At 39.6% G+C, this 21553-nt stretch overlaps 1 protein-coding gene across 1 annotated transcript in view; it reads left to right on the top strand.

Moving 5' to 3' along the window:
• Window positions 1-21219, top strand: part of RHOBTB3 (Rho related BTB domain containing 3) — a 55304-nt gene extending 34085 nt beyond the window's left edge. Inside the window, exons 9-12 of the mRNA XM_046000449.1 lie at window positions 4459-4632; window positions 6774-6940; window positions 12676-12772; window positions 18258-21219. Of these exons, the coding sequence (XP_045856405.1) occupies window positions 4459-4632; window positions 6774-6940; window positions 12676-12772; window positions 18258-18373 (554 nt within the window). The 3' untranslated portion in view covers window positions 18374-21219. The remainder of the gene's footprint in view (window positions 1-4458; window positions 4633-6773; window positions 6941-12675; window positions 12773-18257) is intronic.
• The last annotated feature ends 334 nt before the right edge of the window (window positions 21220-21553 follow it).

The raw sequence follows: 21553 nt of genomic DNA, 5'->3' as shown, positions 1-21553 counted from the left end.
AATTTTATGAAGTTCAGTACTCATTTTTCTTTCTTATTTTCTTACCTAACTTTCTATTTCAGCTTTGAATATTTTGGGTGAAGAAAATACTATTCTCTAATGCAGGATGTAGATGACTGCCTGACCCTCAGCAAAATCTAGGGAAATGAAGTATTTTTTTAAGACTAGGAAAGCAATTTATATTTTCCTAGTCCCCCCACCCCACCCCCTGCCAACCATATGCTTCATTAGTTTTAGGGTCCAGTGTGGAATGGAATGATCTATAATATCACCTCATTGTATACTTTTGTCCATGTATTTCTTTAAGATACTAGTTGTTGAATCATCTGAAACCAGCCCCCTTCACATTTTATTACCTGTAACTCATTCAGTTCTCTTCTTTCTGTTTGAGCAAAAGGAATTAAGCATGCATTGAGGGTCATGCCTGGCTCACATTAGGCCTGGGTAGGTATTGCTACATTTATTCCTCACAGCACTCTGAGAATTATCACCAGAGCAACTGAGAGCTGCTTTTTATCTCTGTAGGAAAGTAGTGCTACCTAATTTTAATAATGATAAGCTGTTTTAATGCCCATTATTGATTATTCGCTTGGGTAATTTTGCCACTTCAGTAGATTGAAAGCATAATCTTACAAATGAATTGTCAGGTACCTTGCAACTATGCAAGAAAGCTAGGAGTTGTTTCCACATGTATTAAGTAGAATTTCAAGTAGGCTATTACTAGAAGTAAGATAAAATTATAATTTTATGATAGAAATGTATGGCAGCTAACAGTCGTTTGCTTTTTAAAATTTTCCTCAGAAAGGTTCATTTTAACTTTGGCCACTTGCCAAGACAAGCAGTGAATTGGAAACTTCCCAGGTGCCCTCTGATAAACTCCAGTCAGCACTGTTTGAAATGTGAGCATGAGACACTGAGAATGGGACAATAAGAGTGACCTTGAAACACATAAAAAGTGATGGGAGCGGGGGAGAGAAAGCTAACAAGAGCCTGTATTTGGTTATAATTTGCATAGGAGGCCTTCACACCAAACATCAAGCTAGTGTAACCTACTGAAAAGCTTTTTAAAAGGAATATGCCACATATGAAAATATATGTTGAGGGCCAAGAAATAACCAGTGATGTGGAGAGTTGTTTCTCCTTATAATCTCATGCTTTCCTCTCACAATCTCACCTGCCAGCTCTTCTGCGGACACCTGCCCATGTCCCCGAGCTAGGTGGAGGCTGGGCGTGTGCGGGCTGGTTGGGGGATGTGCAGACGGTCAGCTGCTGTGCTGCTCTTTGTAGCCCCCTCAGCTCAGAAACCAAGGCCTCTCAACATCTGGAGTTGAGACGATCCGGCGGGGGTGGAAGCCTGGTCTAGCAGCAGCTTCTCTGCCAAGTGTGGGCGGAGAGGCGAGCCCAGCTTCTGGAGTTTGGGGAGGGAGCTCTAGTGTGCAGAAGGGAGACTTGTTGTCTCCTCTGGAGGCTCGCTGTGGAGGCTCGCTAATGCAACCTGGCATTTGCCTTGGCTTTGCTTTCCAACCACATGTGTTCTTAGACCAGTCACTTAATGCTGCTCCCTTGATGAAGTCTTCTCATTTCCAGAGTGAAGAAGGTGAACCAGATAGCTTCTAAAATGTCATTTTTAGTGTTAAGCTTGCTGAGGTGGTAGTGATCAGGACTAGAAAGACCCAACTGGGCTCTTGTGTGGATGCAGATATACCGTACTGGTGTGGCTGTGCTACTTTACCTTCCTGATCCTTCCTTGGTCTTTTTGCCTGTAATACGGGGATACTGATTTCTACCTGGTAGACTGGTCGTGAGGATAGGGACGGTGCATGTAAGGGTATATATAAAGACTTGATGGAACAGATTCGAAATCTCTCTTGAACTAGGCAACTTTCCTGTTATACAAGAATAAAACAAAACAAAAATGCTAAAAATTCCATCTTTGAAACTTGGAAAGTTAATGCAAAGAAGGTAGGACAAATACAGGATTTTATTAGGAAACTTGGACTTTCAAGTTCTATTTCATTCTTAAGCATTTTCCTTTTAAAAAAAAGTTTCTAAAACTGTAACAGCAGTTGAATTCTACAAAGGAAAGATACTTTAGGCCTTGACATTTTCAAAGAACATGTTTATCTTTAAAGTAGATAATTGATGCCCCCCTTTCATTCTTCAGCTTTATCTTATTGCTGGTTGGTATAAGAACACTGGATTGTGTTCACTTGGCATATTTGATACAGAGTTTATATATTTATACAGTATATATACTATGTTGAAAATGTGACTCTACTGAGATATTGCATTATGGTTTCATAATGGAACAGTTTATGATACCAAACAGTAGTCGGCGAAGGTGAGAAACAGAAGCAATGATTTTCTGAACTGGAGGTATAATGGTTTTCCAAACAAATGCAAAGCTTGATCAAGTTTGACAGTACTTTCAGGTACTGGTGTTTTCTTTGCTGGTCTTGTAACTCCATTGTAATGGAGTTATCAATGGAAAATTTCTGTTAAAATTCCAAGGTTACTTATCACATTCCTTCCCCATCTACTGTCCATTTGGTATTTTGGGTCAATCCAAAATTCCTCTGCTTAACCCAAACGAGAGGCTTAACCCAAATTACTTAAACATAGTTTGTTTAAGCCATGCTTCTGCTTTTCCTTTTCTTTTTTTCAATAGTCCTACTTCAGGTGTTAAAACCTTAGAATTACAAGCCCAGGTGCATTATCTGTTTGAGTTCTTTGTGAATTGATGCGTACAAAGATAACCAGCATATTTAATCACGGAAACTGGTCATCCCCCTCAGTGGACCCTGCTCCACTGAGAGCAGGTGGCCTAACGGCAGAAGCGTAGAGAGAGGAAAGAGCCCAGAGCGGGGAGGATGACGCCTGCTAGCAGGTGTGTGATGACTCAGCAGTGTTCACTGTAGGTAGTCTGTTCTTCCTGCTCCTCTGGAAGGTGCATTTGTACAAATCATAGCTCTAAGCATTGCGCTCAGAGCTGGCAATGCTGGGCCTTATTAGTGAATCCTAAGGGATTATTGGCTTTGGAGGAAGTCACCAGGCTTAGGTGGAACTCTTCTTTTCTTTTTTGAACCAGAAGATGCTTTGCTTGGATTTAAAGAAGCTGAAGAATCCAATCATTGTAAATATTTATTTAAACCTTTTTAAAAGATTTATTGATTTATTTGAGAGAGAGGGAGAGGGGGATAGAGGGAGAGAGAGTGCTTTAAGCAAACTCCATGCTGCGCGCAGAGCCCGATGGAGGGCTCGATTTCATGACGCTGAGATCACGACCTGAGCATGAAACCAAGACTCAGACACTTAACTGACTCTGCCAACCAGGCGCCTCTCATTGTAAAATACTTTAGAATACTTCATGTAGCATAGAATGTATGCTTCTGAGAAGTCTGAGACTGTAGGGATGTATAGGTGAGGAATCTTGAGCGGAGCAGAGTGATTTGACTCACAGAGTTACTCTTTGGAAAGGTTTCGTCATTCACATTGGCTGTGGTGTCTTCCACCAGACTAAAAGCTTGACTGCTCCCAAGCAGGGGAGTTTGTCTTTTTCATCTTGTATCTTTAATGCTAACATAGTGATTAGCACATGGTGGGTGCTCAGTAACGATGTGTCAAACTGATCTAGACTGAACTGAAGGCTCCCTGGGGATTCGTGGTTTCCTAGGTGCTGGCAATGGTGAGGACTGCTTCCTCACACATGTGCCATCTGGTGCTGCTTTGGTGGGACGGCCCAGGAGCTGGAGAGCTCAGCAGACTTGTGCTAGAGAGTCAGTTTAATTTGATGAGCTTCGGAGAAGGGTATGGGCTGAGAGGCCTTTAAAATTTAAAGTAGCTCTGGCTTTCCCAGAAGCAGCCCTGTTCCCTGAGGAGGTGGTACCCTGGAGAGACATCCGGGGACTAGGTCATCCCCTTCCAAATTTTCCATCACATCTGAAACCCCCTCTTGGCTCTGCAAAAGAGTCCCTTGCCATGCTTGCTGTAACATATGGATTGCTTAGGCCGAGGGGTAGTTTACATTCTACAGTTTCCTCTTTCTCACAAGGGGAAGTGGGCCCAGGACCTGTTCTTTAAGTGTGTCCAAGAAGGATAGTGGCACTGTTTTCTTGGGAGGTACATGCGTAAGAATGGATGATGGTATTTCAAGCCAATTGCAAAGGATACATGTTTCATTATAAAAACAGGAAGCAAAATATTTCATTTCAGTGTTTTTATCTTCAGAAAATACAAACTAAGTAACAAATAATTGCCTGTCTTATAAATTGTTGCTTTCCAAATCAACTTTTGAACTCTCTGTTTTTCAGTTAAAAACTAAAAATTTCTGGTTAATGCTGGTTATCTCCCCAGACTTTGCTTTCTGACATAGGCTTAGCTGTGCCTAATACAATACCCCACTAATTGACAGGGAGCTCTGCAAGTTTATGTAGCTTATATAACTTTTGAACCTTGCAGGTACCACAGTGCCAGCCCACAGGGCTATCCTGGTGGCCCGCTGTGAAGTGATGGCAGCCATGTTTAATGGGAACTACATGGAAGCAAAGAGTGTTCTGATTCCAGTTTACGGTGTTTCCAAAGAGACTTTCTTGTCATTCTTAGAATACCTATACACAGACTCCTGTTGCCCAGGTGAGCAGTCTGAATATTAGATAATATCTCACAATTTCTTTTCCTTGTTACTCATTTTGATGCATTGCTTTCTTTGAGATTTGTTTTCGCTTAAGATTGATCGAAGTTGACATCATGGAATGTGCTAGTCAGGTGAGGTAGTATTGGGACGGCAATTAATTTTCAGTCAGGTTTCATATCCCAGCCAGCCCCAACAGTGTGGTGATTAGGTGGACACTCTGGAAATGGAGGTGTTTTGTGGTACCCAGTGACTAATTTGACAGACTGGGACATCCCTTCCATAAAGAGAAGAGGTTTGAGCAGCTGCTTTTATGGCTCTAACTTGTGATTGAGGTTCTTTTAAGGACTTTGAATATTCTGAGACCCATTGGTCATCTCTGTAGCTCAGAGAATGTGGGGTTTTTTAAAGCCTTCTTCTGACTACTCCTGAAATTATATTGTCCTTAAACTAACTTCTCCAAAAACTTCCTGAGATGTTTAGGATGCCCAGCAGACTGTAGGATTTATTTCCTTATTCACTGACTTAAGACTATCTTTGACTAAAAACTAATCATCTTTGGTAGCTGTAGGTTGGAGCAGATCTTGCAGGGTTTTTTTCCTAGCTGGGGGTCTCCTTGGAGAAATTGCGAAATCCTTTCTACCATCCTAGAGCCTTGGGACATCCGCACAGAAGCCCCTTGAATTCAGCTGCGTCTTCTGGCCACTAGATGGCTCCCACCGCAAACACAACGACCACATACACACCTAGAATAAGTCCCCGGCAGTTTACTCAGTCAAGGAGCCCAAAACCTTGATTACAGAACCTGGCAACGTACTCTAGCAAATACAAAAAGAAAACACACATTTCAGACCATCCCTCTCTTCAGATTTATTACTTTCACTTTTAGATTAGGAAGATTTCCAATCTTTGTCATTAAAACCTCTTAAATTTTAAACAAGTCAGGAGCCCTCTAGTGAAAGGTTTTAGAAGTTCAAAAAGAAAATTCCTTTTTTAACTGAGTTAGTTCTGGTCTTGCGGCCAGTTAGAGTTGTTCTGGTCATTGTTAAAGACTGGCTTATTATATGTGCTTAATAAAAATGAACGCATCGATTCTCATAAAAACGTGTGTTACTTTTTATTTTATATTTAATACTGGTGAATTTGTATGGTATGTTAAATAAAACACTTTGAGCCAGACATAAAATAATAAGAAAGTTTAGTTGCTCAGCTGTCCTCCCACAAGTGTAAGTGAAGCTTCAAATTTTAGGTCTTCTCTTGCTAAGTAGAAAAAATGCTCAGAGAAGCACTAATAACAGAGCCCTTTAAAATTCGGTAAACGGTGTGGGGGAGAAAATGAGTCAAAAGGAATAATCAGAAAGAAGATCAGTATTAGAATGTTTGCACTGAGAAATCGCAGAAAGGTGATCTATTCATTGTGTTAAGGATCAGTCATACACAGTGTTCATGGTTCCTGGCTACAAAAAAACAATGCAAGGAATTTAAGGAGGCTTAGAAAAAGAATTACCAAAAAAAAAAAAAAAAAAAAAAAGAAAGAAAAAGAATTACCTTAGAAAAAGATTACAAATCACTTCTAGGCATGTTTAAACACACACACACGCACACACACAACCTGAGCCATTACCAGGGGTTAAGAGAAAGTGGAAATGGGGAGTTATTGCTTAACGGATATAGAGTTTCCATTTGGGAAGAAGAAAAAAGTTCTGGAGATGGAAGACGGCGATGGTTGCATCACAATATGAGTGTGCCTTAATGCCACCGAACCGTACACTTGAAAGTGGTCAGTGATAAATTTTATGTCATGTTTGTTTTACCACAACAAAAACAACAAACAAACCCGGGGACTAAAGAGAAGGAAGATTGCAAGGGATTTGGTTTAGCTGGCACAAAGTTAGGTAACAGCCTCAGGACTGATTATTTAAGGGCAATCATAGAATTGCCTTCTCTGAAGACTTAAAAAGAACAACAACAAAAAGAGTCACTTTAGAGTGTGAAGGTCTGAATTAATTCTTTCTAAAATGGCACGACAGGAGCACCTACTGATGGGGGCTCCCACTGTGGAGGGTGCCGCTCTGGATTTCAGGGTCGCGAGTTCGTGGCCTGGCTTCACTGTCCACCTTCTCTTATTTCCCCTCCTTGTCAGCTGGCATTTTCCAGGCTATGTGTCTTTTGATCTGTGCTGAGATGTACCAGGTGTCCCGGCTGCAGCATATCTGTGAGCTCTTCATCATCACGCAGCTGCAGAGCATGCCTAGCAGGGAGCTGGCGTCTATGAACCTGGATATCGTCGACCTGCTCAAAAAAGCCAAGGTACTCGCACCTTTGTATCTGCTTGTTGGATTAAAAAAAAAAAAAAAAGATTCTGTTTCTTGAGAGAGACATCTGTTTTTGTCTCAGTGTAGAAGTTTGGCCACATGAGGTTAAAGGGCCCTCACAACAGTTTCTGGGACTGGATCATTTTGAAGCATCGGATGTTTGAGCATTGTTTTCCAGGGTGGTAGAATTTGCTGATGGGAAATTTTTCACCTGCATGGCAGCCTGTTTTAGTCTCATCTGAGTATGGTGCTTTATTGTGCCATATCGACATTGTAGGAAATAGAACTTAGGTTGAATTTCCCCAGAGCTGTCCTTTCTTAGGTTCATGAAAGAAAAATGACAGAACTGGTCCACGCATATTGACAGAGATGGTTAGGCTAAACTCATTTATGTGTTCATTCATTCATCTTTCACTTCATGGACGTGTTTTAGAGTTCCCTGTTGTTTGTAGGAGGTATCGGTGTACTTCATTTATCCTTTCAAAATGCCTTTTGTTGATGGGTCTCATATACATTCAGTAAAAACAGAGTCGAGAGAATCACTACAGTACACCACACTTTCTGGCTTCTTCTAAGCTTAGGGCATTTATGTTTTTTTTTTTTTTAAAGATTTTATTTATTTATTTGACAGAGAGATCACAAGTAGGCAGAGAGGCAGGCAGAGAGAGAGAGAGAGGAGGAAGCAGGTTCCCTGCTGAGCAGAGAGCCCGATGCAGGACTCGATCCCAGGACCCTGAGATCATGACCTAAGCCGAAGGCAGTGGCTTAACCCACTGAGCCACCCAGGTGCCCAGGGCATTTATGTTTTTAAGAATTGGGTTTCTCCACATTCTAGGGAATAGAGTTTGCACGGTTAAGCAAATTGTGAGGAACTGCAGTCACAAAGATCCTATAATCTGAATCTGGCGAAGGACTGGGCTGATCTGTAAGTAAAGTATGTTTGCGATCTTGAAGTCTTCTGGAGCCTGCAGATGTTGTACCAGTCAAAAATTGGTTATTTCCTCATTCCCACTAAAGGGGGGCAGGAAGTTTATTCAAACATGTCATCCTACAGATTATTCTACTGTTCCATCCTCTGCCTGTGACAGTTTTAGGGCTTCTGGCTGTCATAGAATATAATGGTCTATATTGAACTTGCCATAAGCTGGAATGTCTAGGTCTTTTTTGTTTGTTTGTTTGTTTATTTACAGCATAACAGTGTTCATTGTTTTGGCATCACACCCAGTGCTCCATGCAGTACGTGCCCTCCCTATTACCTACCACCTGGTTCCTCAACCTCCCACCCCACCCCCACCTCCCCCCCCCCCCCCCCCGCCGCCCCTTCAAAACCCTCTGGTTGTTTTTCAGAGTCCATAGTCTCTCATGGTTCATCTCCCCTTCCAGTTTCCCTCAACTCCCTCTCCTCTCCATCTCCCCATGTTAGGTCTTTTTTACAGGAATATATTTGATCCATCATTGGTGACTATCAGGACTTTGTAAAATGTTATCTGTCATACAGCATTTGGCAATCCCTATCAACTTGGAGAGAAATTAGAAAAATAGGACAACTCTGTCTTCAAGTTGCTGAAATGGAGCCACATAAAGTGGCAAAGGACAGACTGCTAAAAGCTTGCCTCCATGTTGAGATGAATTCATAAATCAATGATGTGTATTTCTGGGCAAAGAAGGGAATTCATTTAAAGCCTCTAGGTCTTCTCTTACTATCTCCTTACCTATTTTGGCGTTTCTTTCTTTCATAATCAAGTCTTAAAACCTTATATATTTAATTTTAAGGATAAAAGCAAATTAAAAGAATTGAGTAACAGTGTTGGAGCTTGGAGCTGGGGCCACTGCCTGGACATTTAGCTCACAAGTGTAGGCAGTATGCACACGAGGGCTAAGCCCTTTGCTAACACCAAAAGGGCCTCTGGCCCAGCGAGTACAGTGTGATGGTAATTCTTGCTACCAGAACAAAACAAAACCAGAAAAAAAAAAAAACAAAACAAAACTGAGTAACCTTGTTCTCTCTTTGTAATTTATTTACATTGAGCCTGGGATAAATAGCTAACTTCTAGATTTAGTTTAAAATTTCTTTTTCATTCTCTCTGGTATTTTTTACAGCCTCTGTTCATTTTTCATTCTCTCTGGTATTTTTTACAGCCTCTGTTCATTTTTGTTATATCATTTTCATACTATTCTACCAAGTCTGTCATACTTTAAAAGAACGATCACAAGCTTCTCTTTCCTTATCTTGTCGTATCCTTTTAGTAGCTGCATCCGAGAACTTCCTGTCCGGTTGCGTTGATGTTTCAGGTCGCAGGAGTGCGCATGCATACAGGTCTCCTCACTGGTGTCATTTATGATTGTGTTGTCAGTGGTTCTTCCTGACCTGTTTCCCCTGACTCTGTGCTTTCTGATTGTGTAATTATCCTTATTTATTTCTCTTTAATTTTAAAAGTTTAACATACCAGATTTTTCGAATTTTACTTTTTGTTTCTGAAGACTTTTTTAATTTATAGGATTAAGCCTCCAATTACCAGTTTTTCTTTATTCTATTCCTTGTGGTCCCCAATTTGGCAATTACAAATCCAAGATAACAGGATCATTTTCATTGTCAGTTCTCTTGTAAGTTCCTAATTTGAGGCTTTAGTTCACCAGCCAATTCATACTGTTGGACAGAATTTAGGTAATTTTTCCTTCATTGTTTCTCTGACTTCTGGGAGGAGAAACTGTCTTTTAGCAGAATTAGACTTGGAGTAGTTTTTTTGAATAATCACAGTCTCCAAGCAGTCCACTGTCATCTCTGCTAGTTTTTCATTGTTTATCAGGAAAGCGTCCTTCATACTTTTGTTGTTTGTTTTTTTTAAGATTTTATTTATTTATTTGACAGAGAGAGAGATCACAAGTAGGCAGAGAGGCAGGCAGAGAGAGGGGAGGAAGCAGGCTCCCTGCGGAGCAGAGAACCCGATGCGGGGCTCGATCCCAGGACCCTGAGATCATGACCTGAGCCAAAGGCAGTGGCTTAATCCACTGAGCCACCCAGGCGCCCCCATACTTTTGATACAGTGGAGCGCTTTGGTATTCTCTCACTTCTGCCTCCTCCTTTCCCTTCCCCTAATGTTTCTCAAGTCCTTATCATGATTCTACCTTCAAGTTCATCTGTTTCCATCAAGTTGGACTTTTATTTGGCAGAGAAAGACACAGTGAGAGAGGGAACACAAGTAGGGGGAGTGGGAGAGGGAGAAGCAGGCTTCCCGCTGAGCAGGAGCCCTATAAGGGGCTTGATCCCAGGACCCTAGGATCATGTTCTGGGCTGAAGCCAGACGCTTAACTACTGAGCCACCCCAGTGCCCCAAGTTGGACTTTGAACATGCAAGAGAAGCTTCTTTCCCTTAATCAGATTCAGTCCTTTGAACTCAGGTAGACGTCTCCTTATCTCTGCTCCCTTTTCTGCCCTAACTAGCCAAACTTTGGTGATTCCTCTGAAGTCCTGCTAACCATATTAAAGTTTCAAACTCAATATCTTACTTATAAAAACTCAATATTTTATAATCTGTACGTTAATATTTGGCTGCTTCAGGCTACCAGTTTTCTGATCTTTTACTTGTGAATTTCTGGGTATTTTTTCCACCACTATTATTCTTCACAGAACTGTTAAATGCATTGTGTTTATGGTATTTTTAAAGGCTTTCTTTTTTTATTTTGTTGTTTATTTCATTTAAACCTGCTTCGTCAGGGGCGCCTGGGTGCCACAGTCAGATAAACATCCAATTCTTGGTTTCTGCTGAGGTTGTGATCTTGAGGTTGTGAGATTGAGCCCCCAAGTAGCTTCGGGCTCATGCTCAATGGGGAGTCTGCTTAAGATTCTCTCTCGCTCTTCCTCTGCTCCCCAACTCGTGCTTGTGTGTGACAGTTATTATACCTTGAATCTTGGTCAAAACTAAAATTCTGCATTTTAACCATGTTTCTGTAGCTAGCTATTCATTTCTGTGATCGTACTTCTCTTTAAAGTCACAGCCCTTAGGTGATGTCCTGAACTTTTCTTTGTAGGTTATCTGCTTTGGGTTAATCATCTGATCGTGCTGGTGGCTTCTGTTAAAAAAGCTGTACATTCTTGTTCTATCTCTTTGAGATCACTCACATTTATTGGCTTAAAGTTAAGGTGAATAAACTGTGATGTGGGATCTGATGAACCATAAAGTATCTTACAATTCAAAGATTCTGATTTTGTATAATGAAAATTAGAGGAACCTGTGGGTTTAACAATGTGAAAATATTCCCGCGTTATAACTTTTTAAAAGAGCAATACGTGAGTTTCTTCTTTAAGATTTGAGATTATTGTCCATCAAGAGATGAATGGATAAATAAAATGTGGTATACACATACAGTGGAATATTACTCAGTCTTAAAAAGGAATGACGTAATTTGTGCTGCAACATGGATGGTACTTGAGGACATTATTCTAAGTACGATAAACCAGGCAGAACAAGCATACCTATTGTATAAGTCAGTGTCTGTGAGGTATCTAGAATAGTCAAATTCAGAGAGAGAATAAGAGAATAGTGGCTAACAGGGACTAGGGGAAGGAGTAGAAGGGGAGTTATTATTTATTGAGTATAGAGTTTCAGTTTGGGATGATAAAAACATTCTGGAAATAGTGGTGATGGTTGCATGATAATGTGAATGTACTTAATGTCACTGGTACCCTTAAAGGTTAAAATGGTAAATTTTATCTTTCGTACATTTTAACCACAATAAAAAAAAAAACACAAAACTGTACTCATATATCAAAGTGGCCTGCCAGCGCGTTATGTAGTCTGAGTTGAGTGGTTAGATGGATCAGTGAGCATCGCTGGATGACTGGTACCAAGGTGAGGATGTCATGGCCCTGGTGCTCTCAATTTCCCTTCCATGAGCTATTGAAATTCAGATGAGAAATGTGCTGGAAATCCTGCTCACCATAAGAGCATATAACTACATCCTAGTTAAAAGCATCCTTTTAACTACATTCTAGATAAAAGCAACTGCTCAGACATAACCTTCTCATAGAGGTATGTACACATTGAAACCCATACACTTAGGTTGATGACATTTCCTCCACAAAATATATTTCAGTTTGCCCCTTAGGTGAGCTTGTTTGGATATGGCCAACCTTCGCTAACCATAATCTTATCTCTGTTACAAAACTGTAAGTGTAATTCATGACGGCCATGACCTTAGATTAAAAGCTTAAAGGAAATCCTTAAGAACCTCAAAGAGTCTCTCTTTTTTTTTTTTTTTTTTAGATTTTATTTATTCATTTGAAAGAGATCAAAAGTAGGCAGAGAGAGAGAGAGAGAGAGAGGAGGAAGCAGGCTCCCTGCCAAGCAGAGAGCCCGATGCGGGACTCGATCCCAGGACCCTGGGATCATGACCTGAGCCGAAGGCAGAGGCTTAAACCACTGAGCCACCCAGGTGCCCCCTCAAAGAGTCTCTTAACCACTGAAGCAGCATGCCTCTGTTCAAGACATTGAGATGCTCCAGCACCAGAGGCTTGTTATTCATTTGATTTGGTCTCTTCACTGATGTAATTTTATTATTACATGCAAATAATCTCCCTTTTCCTTTCTGCTCTCAGAGTAGGCAGAAGGCTGCCTATATGGAATCCTGCTCTCCACAAATCCTGCCAGACCGTTCTTTCCACCTATTCATTGTCTGGATGTCTGGACGGTTATTAGTACAACATTGTTTCACTTTCCATTTTTCTTGCAGTTTCACCACTCGGACTGCCTTTCAACCTGGCTGCTTCATTTCATTGCTACTAACTACCTCATCTTCAGCCAAAAGCCTGAATTTCAGGATCTTTCAGGTAGGTTCCCAATTACTGTTTTGAAAAGAAAACTTCGTTCTTTGTTCTTAGGTTTAAGAGGTAGTTTGTAGGAATAGTAGTTGTTAAAAAACAAAAAGTAAAGGAAAAAAAAAGTCACTTCCTCTTAACTACACAGTGTGGTAATTAAGGACACTTTAACTTACAGTCACCTGGTTATAAAAATAGCTTGACCTGTGTTACACAAGACGCTTTCTAATGATTGTTTTATAGCTCCCATCCATTTTTAAGGGTGCCTTTTTTCTGAAGTAAAGCGATAAGGTGGCCTCAGGTAGAATTTGATTGTGACAAACAATACTTTGGTTTTAACTGCCTAAATCAGAAGCAAAATTTTAACAGTACAGATTTAAGTTTTTCTTGTGAAGGAAGTTGTAACTGTCATTTATTATTTATAATATGTAGTTCAGTTGCTCTGATGTGTACATTTATTTAAGTATATCTGTATAGGAATCCATTATATTCCTCGAGGATAACAGTTTTTTAACTGGTCAGAAAATGTTGCAAAACTTACTGAGCAGAGAGTGTACATAATGTGATCTTTAAGGTAAATTGTGAAGATTAAAACCAACCCAAGTGTGAGCTCCTGAATGCTGCATAAGAAGAAAGAAAATGAGAACAGAATAGTCATCAGAGTAGATGGTCAGTTTAGATACGATGGTTTGCTCATGTTACTTAGAATAGGCTCAGGGAATAATTTTTTTAAAAATTGCCTCGATAAGTAGTTTTAAACTCTAAGCAGGGATGTCCATAGAGGTGGTGGCTAAGAGCAGGGAGTGGCTGAGGGAAGAGGAGGGAAGGAAGAAGAGAAGGCTGAAGTTTGTGGTTCTTAGACCCCCTGGCCCTTTAGCCTGTAGTTTTTATCTTCTGTTTTATCTACTGTTCTCCATAAAATTTTACTTGTAAAAGATAATCTGCTGCTAAAATATTTGAAAGTTTCTGGTTTCTTTCATCTTCTTGGACAGATAAGGAAACCAGGAAACAGTCTATTTTTGGCAGGTATATCACTTGGTTAACAAACATTGTATGCCTATTGAGAGCCTTCTTACATAGAACTTAATTGTTAGTGCAGTAGAGAAACATAGTAACACAGAATAAAGATATTTACTAACCATCTGCTCTGTGCAAGAAAGAAAGAAACTAATTCCATTCAGAAAGAGAAGGCATGCTTATTGCCATTAGTAGGGACATTCTAATACAGTCATTTTTTTAAGAATCAATTCAAAATGAAACAAGTGGACATTGTGATTTAGAACCACCTTTGTTATGTTGCCTAGGTTCCCTTCATTTGTAAAAGAAAAATGAGATTATTTTCCATTTACTATCTTGTATAGATGAATGCTACACATGGAGTACTAGTACAAGTTTAGGAGAATGTGCTCTGTAAATCCTTTGCGTTATAAATTTTTATTTTCTTTTATTTTATTACTTACACAATTGACTATAAAGTGTGTTATGACCACCTGGCATAGTGAGAAGCCGGACTCCAGGGTGTAATTTGAGAAGGCAGGGTAAGAAGATGAGACCGTGTCCTTGATTGTCGGAGGTTCCTTTGATGAGAACTAGAAACGTCTTCTGAATGTTGCAGTTCATTGGTACCTGTTTATGGTCAGGACCTGCTGTGATGTGTCCTTGGGGGCAGAGAACAAAAGCCCCTGGCGGATAGGGAAGAGTTAGATAGTCTAACTGAGCGGTCACAAACTGGGAATCTGGGGGTTGAAAGGAACTGAATATAGTCTGCCAAGGGGTTTTATTTAGGCCACATGGTATTACCTTTTTTTAGTGTCACCATTTAAAAATTGTAACATGGCACATCTTAAAAATCAAATTTCTGGCTTCTTTGGAAAAGTTGGAAGATCTGGCTGCCCTGGGCCCATCTTCCCTGTGGAAGCAACCTGGACCTGAGCAGTAACTCAGCCCATTTACAGGAGTATGTGTCCTCCCGAAGGTCCTAGCCCGCTCTTCTCCCTGTTGTCTCTCACTTGAACTGCCTCACGTGGCTACTTGAAGTTGGAAGGGTTCTTGTCACTGTTTACAGCTCCCTTCAGTGATTTCAAAAATTACCAAGTTATCATTGGAATTCTGTGAACCATTTTCTCTTGCCTGAGAATTCTTCTTCTTTAGAGGTCTTTAGGAATTGAAATGTGAGACTAGACAAGATGTTGTGTTAATGCTGGCATTGATACAGCAGAACTCAGTTGAAGAGCTCATTCAGTGTTAGGTATGTTTTATATGTTGGACTCTTTTGAACACAAAGAGCAATGCGTAGGAATATAAGTTACTCTTGGCATTTGTGGATTCATTATTCTCATGGTTTAATTTAGCTCAATATTATGTTACATATTATATATGTGGAGCCAGTGTGTTTGCTGGCTGCCAGAGCTCATCTATGATAACTTTTCTCTCTCTTTTTTAAAATCTTAACCGAGAGAGTGGTCTTATATCACGTTTGCTTACTAACGAACCCTACAACTAACTTCCCTGAGCTGCTAGGTCATTTCTTTTTGTCCAACTCCTGCAGCCTGGATCATGATCTCATTAGTCCAAATTATAATATATGTGGTCACACAATAGATGGGGAAGTGGGAACTGACTCAGCAGAAGGAAAACTAAGTACCCACAGAAGGGAATGCTGATGAGAAGCAAGCTGACTCACTCAGCAGAGTACCAAGAAGCCTTAGAAATGTGAGGGACCGGGTATTTCAGAAAGCAGAATAGGGTTTGGGGCTGAAAGCAGTAGAATTGGTTGAAAGGTGTCAAGAAGGAGGCGCCTGGATGACTCAGTCAGTTGAGCATCAGACTCTGGGATTTGGCCTGGGTCTTGGTCTTGGTGTTGATCCCCTTGTTGGACTCTGCGCTCAGCAGGGGGTCTGTTGACATTCTGTCCCTCTCCCCTGGCTCATGTGTACTCTTTCTCTACAATAAATAAATAAATAAAATCTTTAAAGATTATTAAAATCTGGGGCGCCTGGGTGGCTCAGTGGGTTAAAGCCTCTGCCTTCGGCTCAGGTTATGATCCCAGGGTCCTGGGATCGAGCCCCGCATCGGGCTCTCTGCTCCGCAGGGAGCCTGCTTCCTCCTCTCTCTCTGCCTGCCTCTCTGCCTAGTTGTGATTTCTCTCTGTCAAATAAATAAAATATTAAAAAAAAAATAAAAAAATAAAGATTATTAAAATCTTTTAAAAAAAGAAGAAGGAAGTTACGATCTATGAACTTGCTGCACTCCATCCCACTCAGGCAGGCAATTCCTTCTTCTTCATCATCATAGGAGATGGGAGATTTATTCCTGGAGAAATTAAACCAAAAGAGTTCTAGAATCACAAACTCCAGGTATAGCTGAGATTAGGTTAAGAAACTGAATGGGAGGGATGCCTGGGTGCCTCAGTCATTAAGTGTCTGCCTTTGGCTCAGGTCATGATCTCAGAGTCCTGGGATCAAGCCGCACATCAGGCTCCCTGCTCAGTGCGGAGCCTACTTCTCCCTCTCCAGCTCCTTCTGCTTGCGTTCTCTCTCTTACTCTCTCTCTGTCAGACAAATAAATAAAATCTTAAAAAAAAAATAAAAGCTGAACTGAAAACATGGGGATCATGAGAAAGTGTACACATTGTATATATAGTAAGCTGCCAACCTCCTTCCTGTGTCCAGGTTCTAGAATTCTGGCACCAGGTATTGCTGCCTTGACTCCCACACTCTGAGCATGAAGTTGAAGCATCTTTCTTTGGCCCTGGAGAAAAAATAAGCAGGTGCAATCATTTGGAAATTCTGTCTGTGAACCCAACAGATACCTGCTCAGTTATTCCAATAGTCAGTAAGTCCTACCCATGACCACAAGATACCCAAACAGCTATCTGGTATCTCAGTCTTAAATGTCAGGATATAACTGAGGATCTTCAGATATTTTAGGCAATACCTAACATGAAAGACAGATATCAAAACCAAAATAAAATTGATAAAACAGAAGAGAAAGAATTTAGAGGAACAAAGAATAGAAAAGAATCCTTTAAAAATCTTGATGTTAATATTGTCAGTGAGTAAGAGATACAAATTCATAAAGCAGGAGAGAATGTTATTTAAGAAGAAACAATATTCACAAAGACAGTAGAATGATGGTTGCCAGCGATGGGGGGATGGGGAAATGGGGAGTTGTTAATGAGTATAGATTTAGTTTTGCAAGATGAAAAGAGTTCTGGAAACTGGTTGTACCATAATGTGAATGTACATGACAATACTGAGCTAGATACCTAAAAATTGTTAAGATAGTAAATTTTATGTTCTGTATGCTTTATCATAGTGTAGAAAACAGTACAAAAACAAAAAGTTGTTCTTGGAAATTACAAACGTGGTAACAAAAAAACAAAAACAACAAAACAACAACAAAAAACCCTAAATAAATCAAAGAGTTTAAACAAGTACATAAAAGTTGAAAGATAAGGATGAGGACATCTTCCAAAAAGTGAGACAAAAAGATTAAGAGGAGAGAAAGTTTTTTTAAAAAAATTTGGGGCTCAATCCAGGAGATGAAATATCTGAGTTAAAGAAGTTAATGCAGAATAAAACAGTGAAGAGGGAAATATCAAGGAAGTAATACAAGAAATTATCCTAGTCCCGAAGGACCCGAGTCTTAAGACTGAAAGGACCTGCTAGGCACTCAGTGGTATGAGTGAACAAAGTCCATCCCTGGGACGTGCGAGAACACCAACTATAAATAGAAAAATATGAAAGTTTTAAAAGAACACAGATGACTTGCCAAGAGCTATAAATCTGAATGGTAGAGGAGTGTTTAATAACCTTGAAAACTAGAATGCAGAGGAATTCTGTCTTCAACATTCTGAGGAAAGTTTTCCACCTAGAATTCTGTACCAAACCAAATTATCAATCGTGTGTGAGGAGGATAAAGATGTTTCATCACACGCAGGGTCTCAAAAATAACTTCAGACCTACCCCCCTTTTTCAGGGAGCTCATAAAAGTTGTGCTTCACCAGGAGGGAAAAACAAACTGAGTGAAGGGCTGGAGTCCAAGAGCAGAGCGATCCAACACGGAAGCAGGAAGCAGGCCTAGAAAGCAGGAGAGTGCGGGGCTATGAGGAGAAGGGGCCAGCAGCAGGAGTGGTTAGCTTGCCGGGTCACTGTGGCTGGGCCGAAGTTAGAGGACCTTAGAGTTTGGGAGGGTGAGGTGGCTACAAAGAAAACTAAATGAAAAACAAGTCTGTTATCATCTCCAAGAAAAATGAGTCGCATTTGGAAAAAGTAAAAGAATATGCATAGTACTTGATGAAGCAGTGTATTGTTGCAAATCACCTAATAATTTAAATCCTGAGGACTGATTTAACCAAAAGCATTGAGGGAAAGGTAGGGGATATATAGGTGAGCTCGGATCTCCTCTATCAAATAGGAAATCAGCAATAGTTAATATCTACACTTGATCCAAAATAAAATATATGCAATTAACATTCTTTTTCTAAAAATTTTAGTGGAAGAACGCAGTTTTGTTGAAAAGCACAGATGGCCTTCGAATATGTACTTGAAGCAGCTTGCGGAATACAGGAAGTATATTCACTCCCGGAAATGTCGTTGCTTAGTAATGTAACCCAGAGCTTTTATATGCATATGCTTTTTATTATTATTATTATCATTATGAAGAAGAAGAATGGGATACCTCTGTGTTCCAGTAAAATTCTGTGACTGAAGCCAATATGGGCGTTAAAAAAAAATTACCATACAGCTTAGTGTGTTTGTTAGTTCTCTGAAAAAAACTACTACTGTGATCTTAAAAGGGAACAAAATAGACCATAGGCTAAAACCAAGGCTTCACCATCCTTGTATGTAAAGCTCTCCTACAGCTTCTTTTTCCCTTTAAGATGCCCTGTTGCTTTAGTGATATTAATACCCCTCCCAGTTAAGTAATGTTTAAATTTAAAAACAAAATCATGTAGTATTAATTAAAATTTTTCATTATATCTGATTAATTGCTCTATTAAAATAAGGGGCATTTTAAAGACCCAGTATGACTATTTCAATAACAAAAAATCTAGGTCAAAGCTGATCAATCTGAAATCTTGGGAATAGAAATTTCCATGGGATTTTGAAAGTGAGACACCACATGGTGTCAAATCAGTGACAGTGTTTGGACCATCATGAAAAAAAAAATCTTTTTTTTAATGTGGTCTACCGAACTGAGCCACCTTGTCTCTTCTGTGGGATTCTGATTGGGCAGGAAACCTAAACAGGGCTGGCTTTACGGCCCTGTAACTTGTGTCGTTACACAGGGCCCTGTGCTTGGTTCTAGATTTTGCTCTTGCCATTTTGAAATTCTTAATAATGTTTAAAGAAAGGCCCTGCATTTTCACCTTATACTGGGCTCCCCAAATTATGTGTGTCTCCTAGCAGGATATGTACTATATTTTCTTGCTAACCACCGTTCTCACTGAAAGCGAAAAAGAGGCACTGACATGGAGGGAACAGAAGGAGCTTGCCGGAGGGAAGAGATCACCAGGGGTTTCCCCAACCTTGAGGACCTCTTGCGGGAGGGGGGCGGAGGGGGTTGGTTCTCTGCTGCCACCTCAGCGGGCAAGGGAGACATGACTTGTGTTTACTCAGCTTTAAAGTACTCACAGTTCTGGCTCTATCACAGTGGAAGAAATGCTTTCTTGCTCATTCTAAGACCGGGATGTTGGTAAAAGCGACTGACCAGTGTGAATTTAAAACGCATTTATAAAGATGCTCCTAGGAAGAGTTGCCTTCTAGAGAAATTGTGATCAGTGGCTTAAGAGTTTTTTGTTTCGTGTACTTACTAAGCTTAGGAGACCAGCAGCTTGAATTGTTTGAATTCTTTCTGAGGACCGCAAAGTTATTTAATGAGGAGTAGCAGGAATCTTGTCGTTCAAGGTAACCCAGTAAGTTAAGAGAAAGGTTATAAGTCAAAGACTCAGTACTTAGAGAGAAAATGGTACTAGGATAGAATTATAGTTTCTCTTGTATCACATGTCAACAGAAATTACATTGGAAGCTCGTAAACTGAGATGGAAAACCAGATTACTATTTACTGTTAACATCATTTTCATCTGTAACTCAGTATTGGGATATATTTTTCTTCTAATTTCTAATGACTTTCAAGAACATCGAATTTTTCCAGCTATTCAAAGGTTTGATTAATAGTTTTATATCACAGTATTAGACATACTGCTATACAGTTAGTCCTTGGATATACATCAACACTGTTAGAGTAAAACAGTAAAAACACCCTATATATATCTTCCAAGAACCCTGACTTTAATTAGATTGTATTGCTGCAGGTTACCGGAATGCATTTTATGTTTTTTTGTATTTTAACCACTTGAGTTAATCAACTCTTGGCAAATCCCATTTGATAAGGATAAACATTGTAAAGAATAAATACTGTAGTAGATTTCTAGAAATTCATCACATTTGAGATCTTTTAAAACACAGTGATAGCCTTATGTTCTTCTTAAAGTAGTCTTTCCCCTATATGAATTACAGCACTTAAAATTCTAAATCAGTAACCTTTGATCTAGGAAATTGAAAAAACATTAAGTTCTAAAGCAAAACAAAGTATTTGCTTGAAAATACTATTTCACATTTACATAGACCATAGATACTTTTGAGGTTGTTTGACCAGAGTAGAAGTTGAATTTGAAAGCTGGGGCTCCGTGGGGGTTGAGCATGTAGATTTTGTTATGAAAAGTCCTTTACCATCTGTGTGAGTGACTCCACCACCCTGATGTCATGGCTTTTCAGAGCTAGTCAGAACAGCAATCAAATTAGTTTGTAAACCTAGACTCTTCAGTACCTTTGAATTAACTCAGTTTAAAATAACAAGAAATTTAGAAATACTTACAAACTCTCTCGGAGAAATGAGTGCTCTTTTTGAGGTTTTTTTTTTTAATTGCAAGATTATTTCTAGATGAATGTATGCTTTGTGTTCATCTCTGCTTCAATATATTTACCAATCATTTTAATTAGAGAAGATACTGTGTGGTAGAATTAAGGCCTCTTCTTTCTGGGCCAGGTTTTCATCTTATATAACCCTTTGTATACTTCTGACTGCTCTCTGTTCCTATTATAAGAGAGTAGGCTTATAAAATAGAAGTTTCAGTAATGTAAGTGAAATTCACCCTGTCCAGAGGGCCTGGCAGCTTCACACTGGGCAGCGGCAGAAAACCGAACAGTTGGATAAATGGAACTTCCAAGAAAGCTACACTTTTCAATTCCAATTTTAAAAACTACACTACATTGACATACTTAATTAGAAAAACAAAATTTCCTTGAGAGTACTTTATTTTATTTAAAGCATCTGTTTAATTCAATCTTTAATAATTTTGCTAAGAAGGGTATGTGTGTATTTTAATATAGCCTGACCTGAATTTATATGTTTTTAGTTTTAGTATTTAACATTTTGTAACAAATAAACCTTTTTTAAAACAAGCTTAACACAGTGTCCTGCAATTATTTTACCTCGGATGTTGAAATAAATTTGGGAATATTGCCTGTGTTTCTCAAGCATAATTATGTTTCAGGGATAATTTCCATTACACGTAAGGTATGTAGAATATTGCTGATGTTGTAGATGCCTGAGATCAGATAAAGACATTTATATTACCTTTACCAGCTGGTACCAGAATTTCTCTTCACAAAATAACTGTCTTTATTTAGAAAAATACTTTGATAATTGTTTAGCATAGAAGTGAGCCTTGTGGGCTTGAATGTTGCTGGAGCCAAGACTTTTGAGAAGTAGAGACGCTGTTATGAC

Source organism: Meles meles, chromosome 3 (genome assembly GCF_922984935.1).
Source record: "Meles meles chromosome 3, mMelMel3.1 paternal haplotype, whole genome shotgun sequence".
Taxonomy (NCBI): Eukaryota; Metazoa; Chordata; class Mammalia; order Carnivora; family Mustelidae; genus Meles; species Meles meles.
This window is presented reverse-complemented; position numbering and strand designations above follow the sequence as displayed.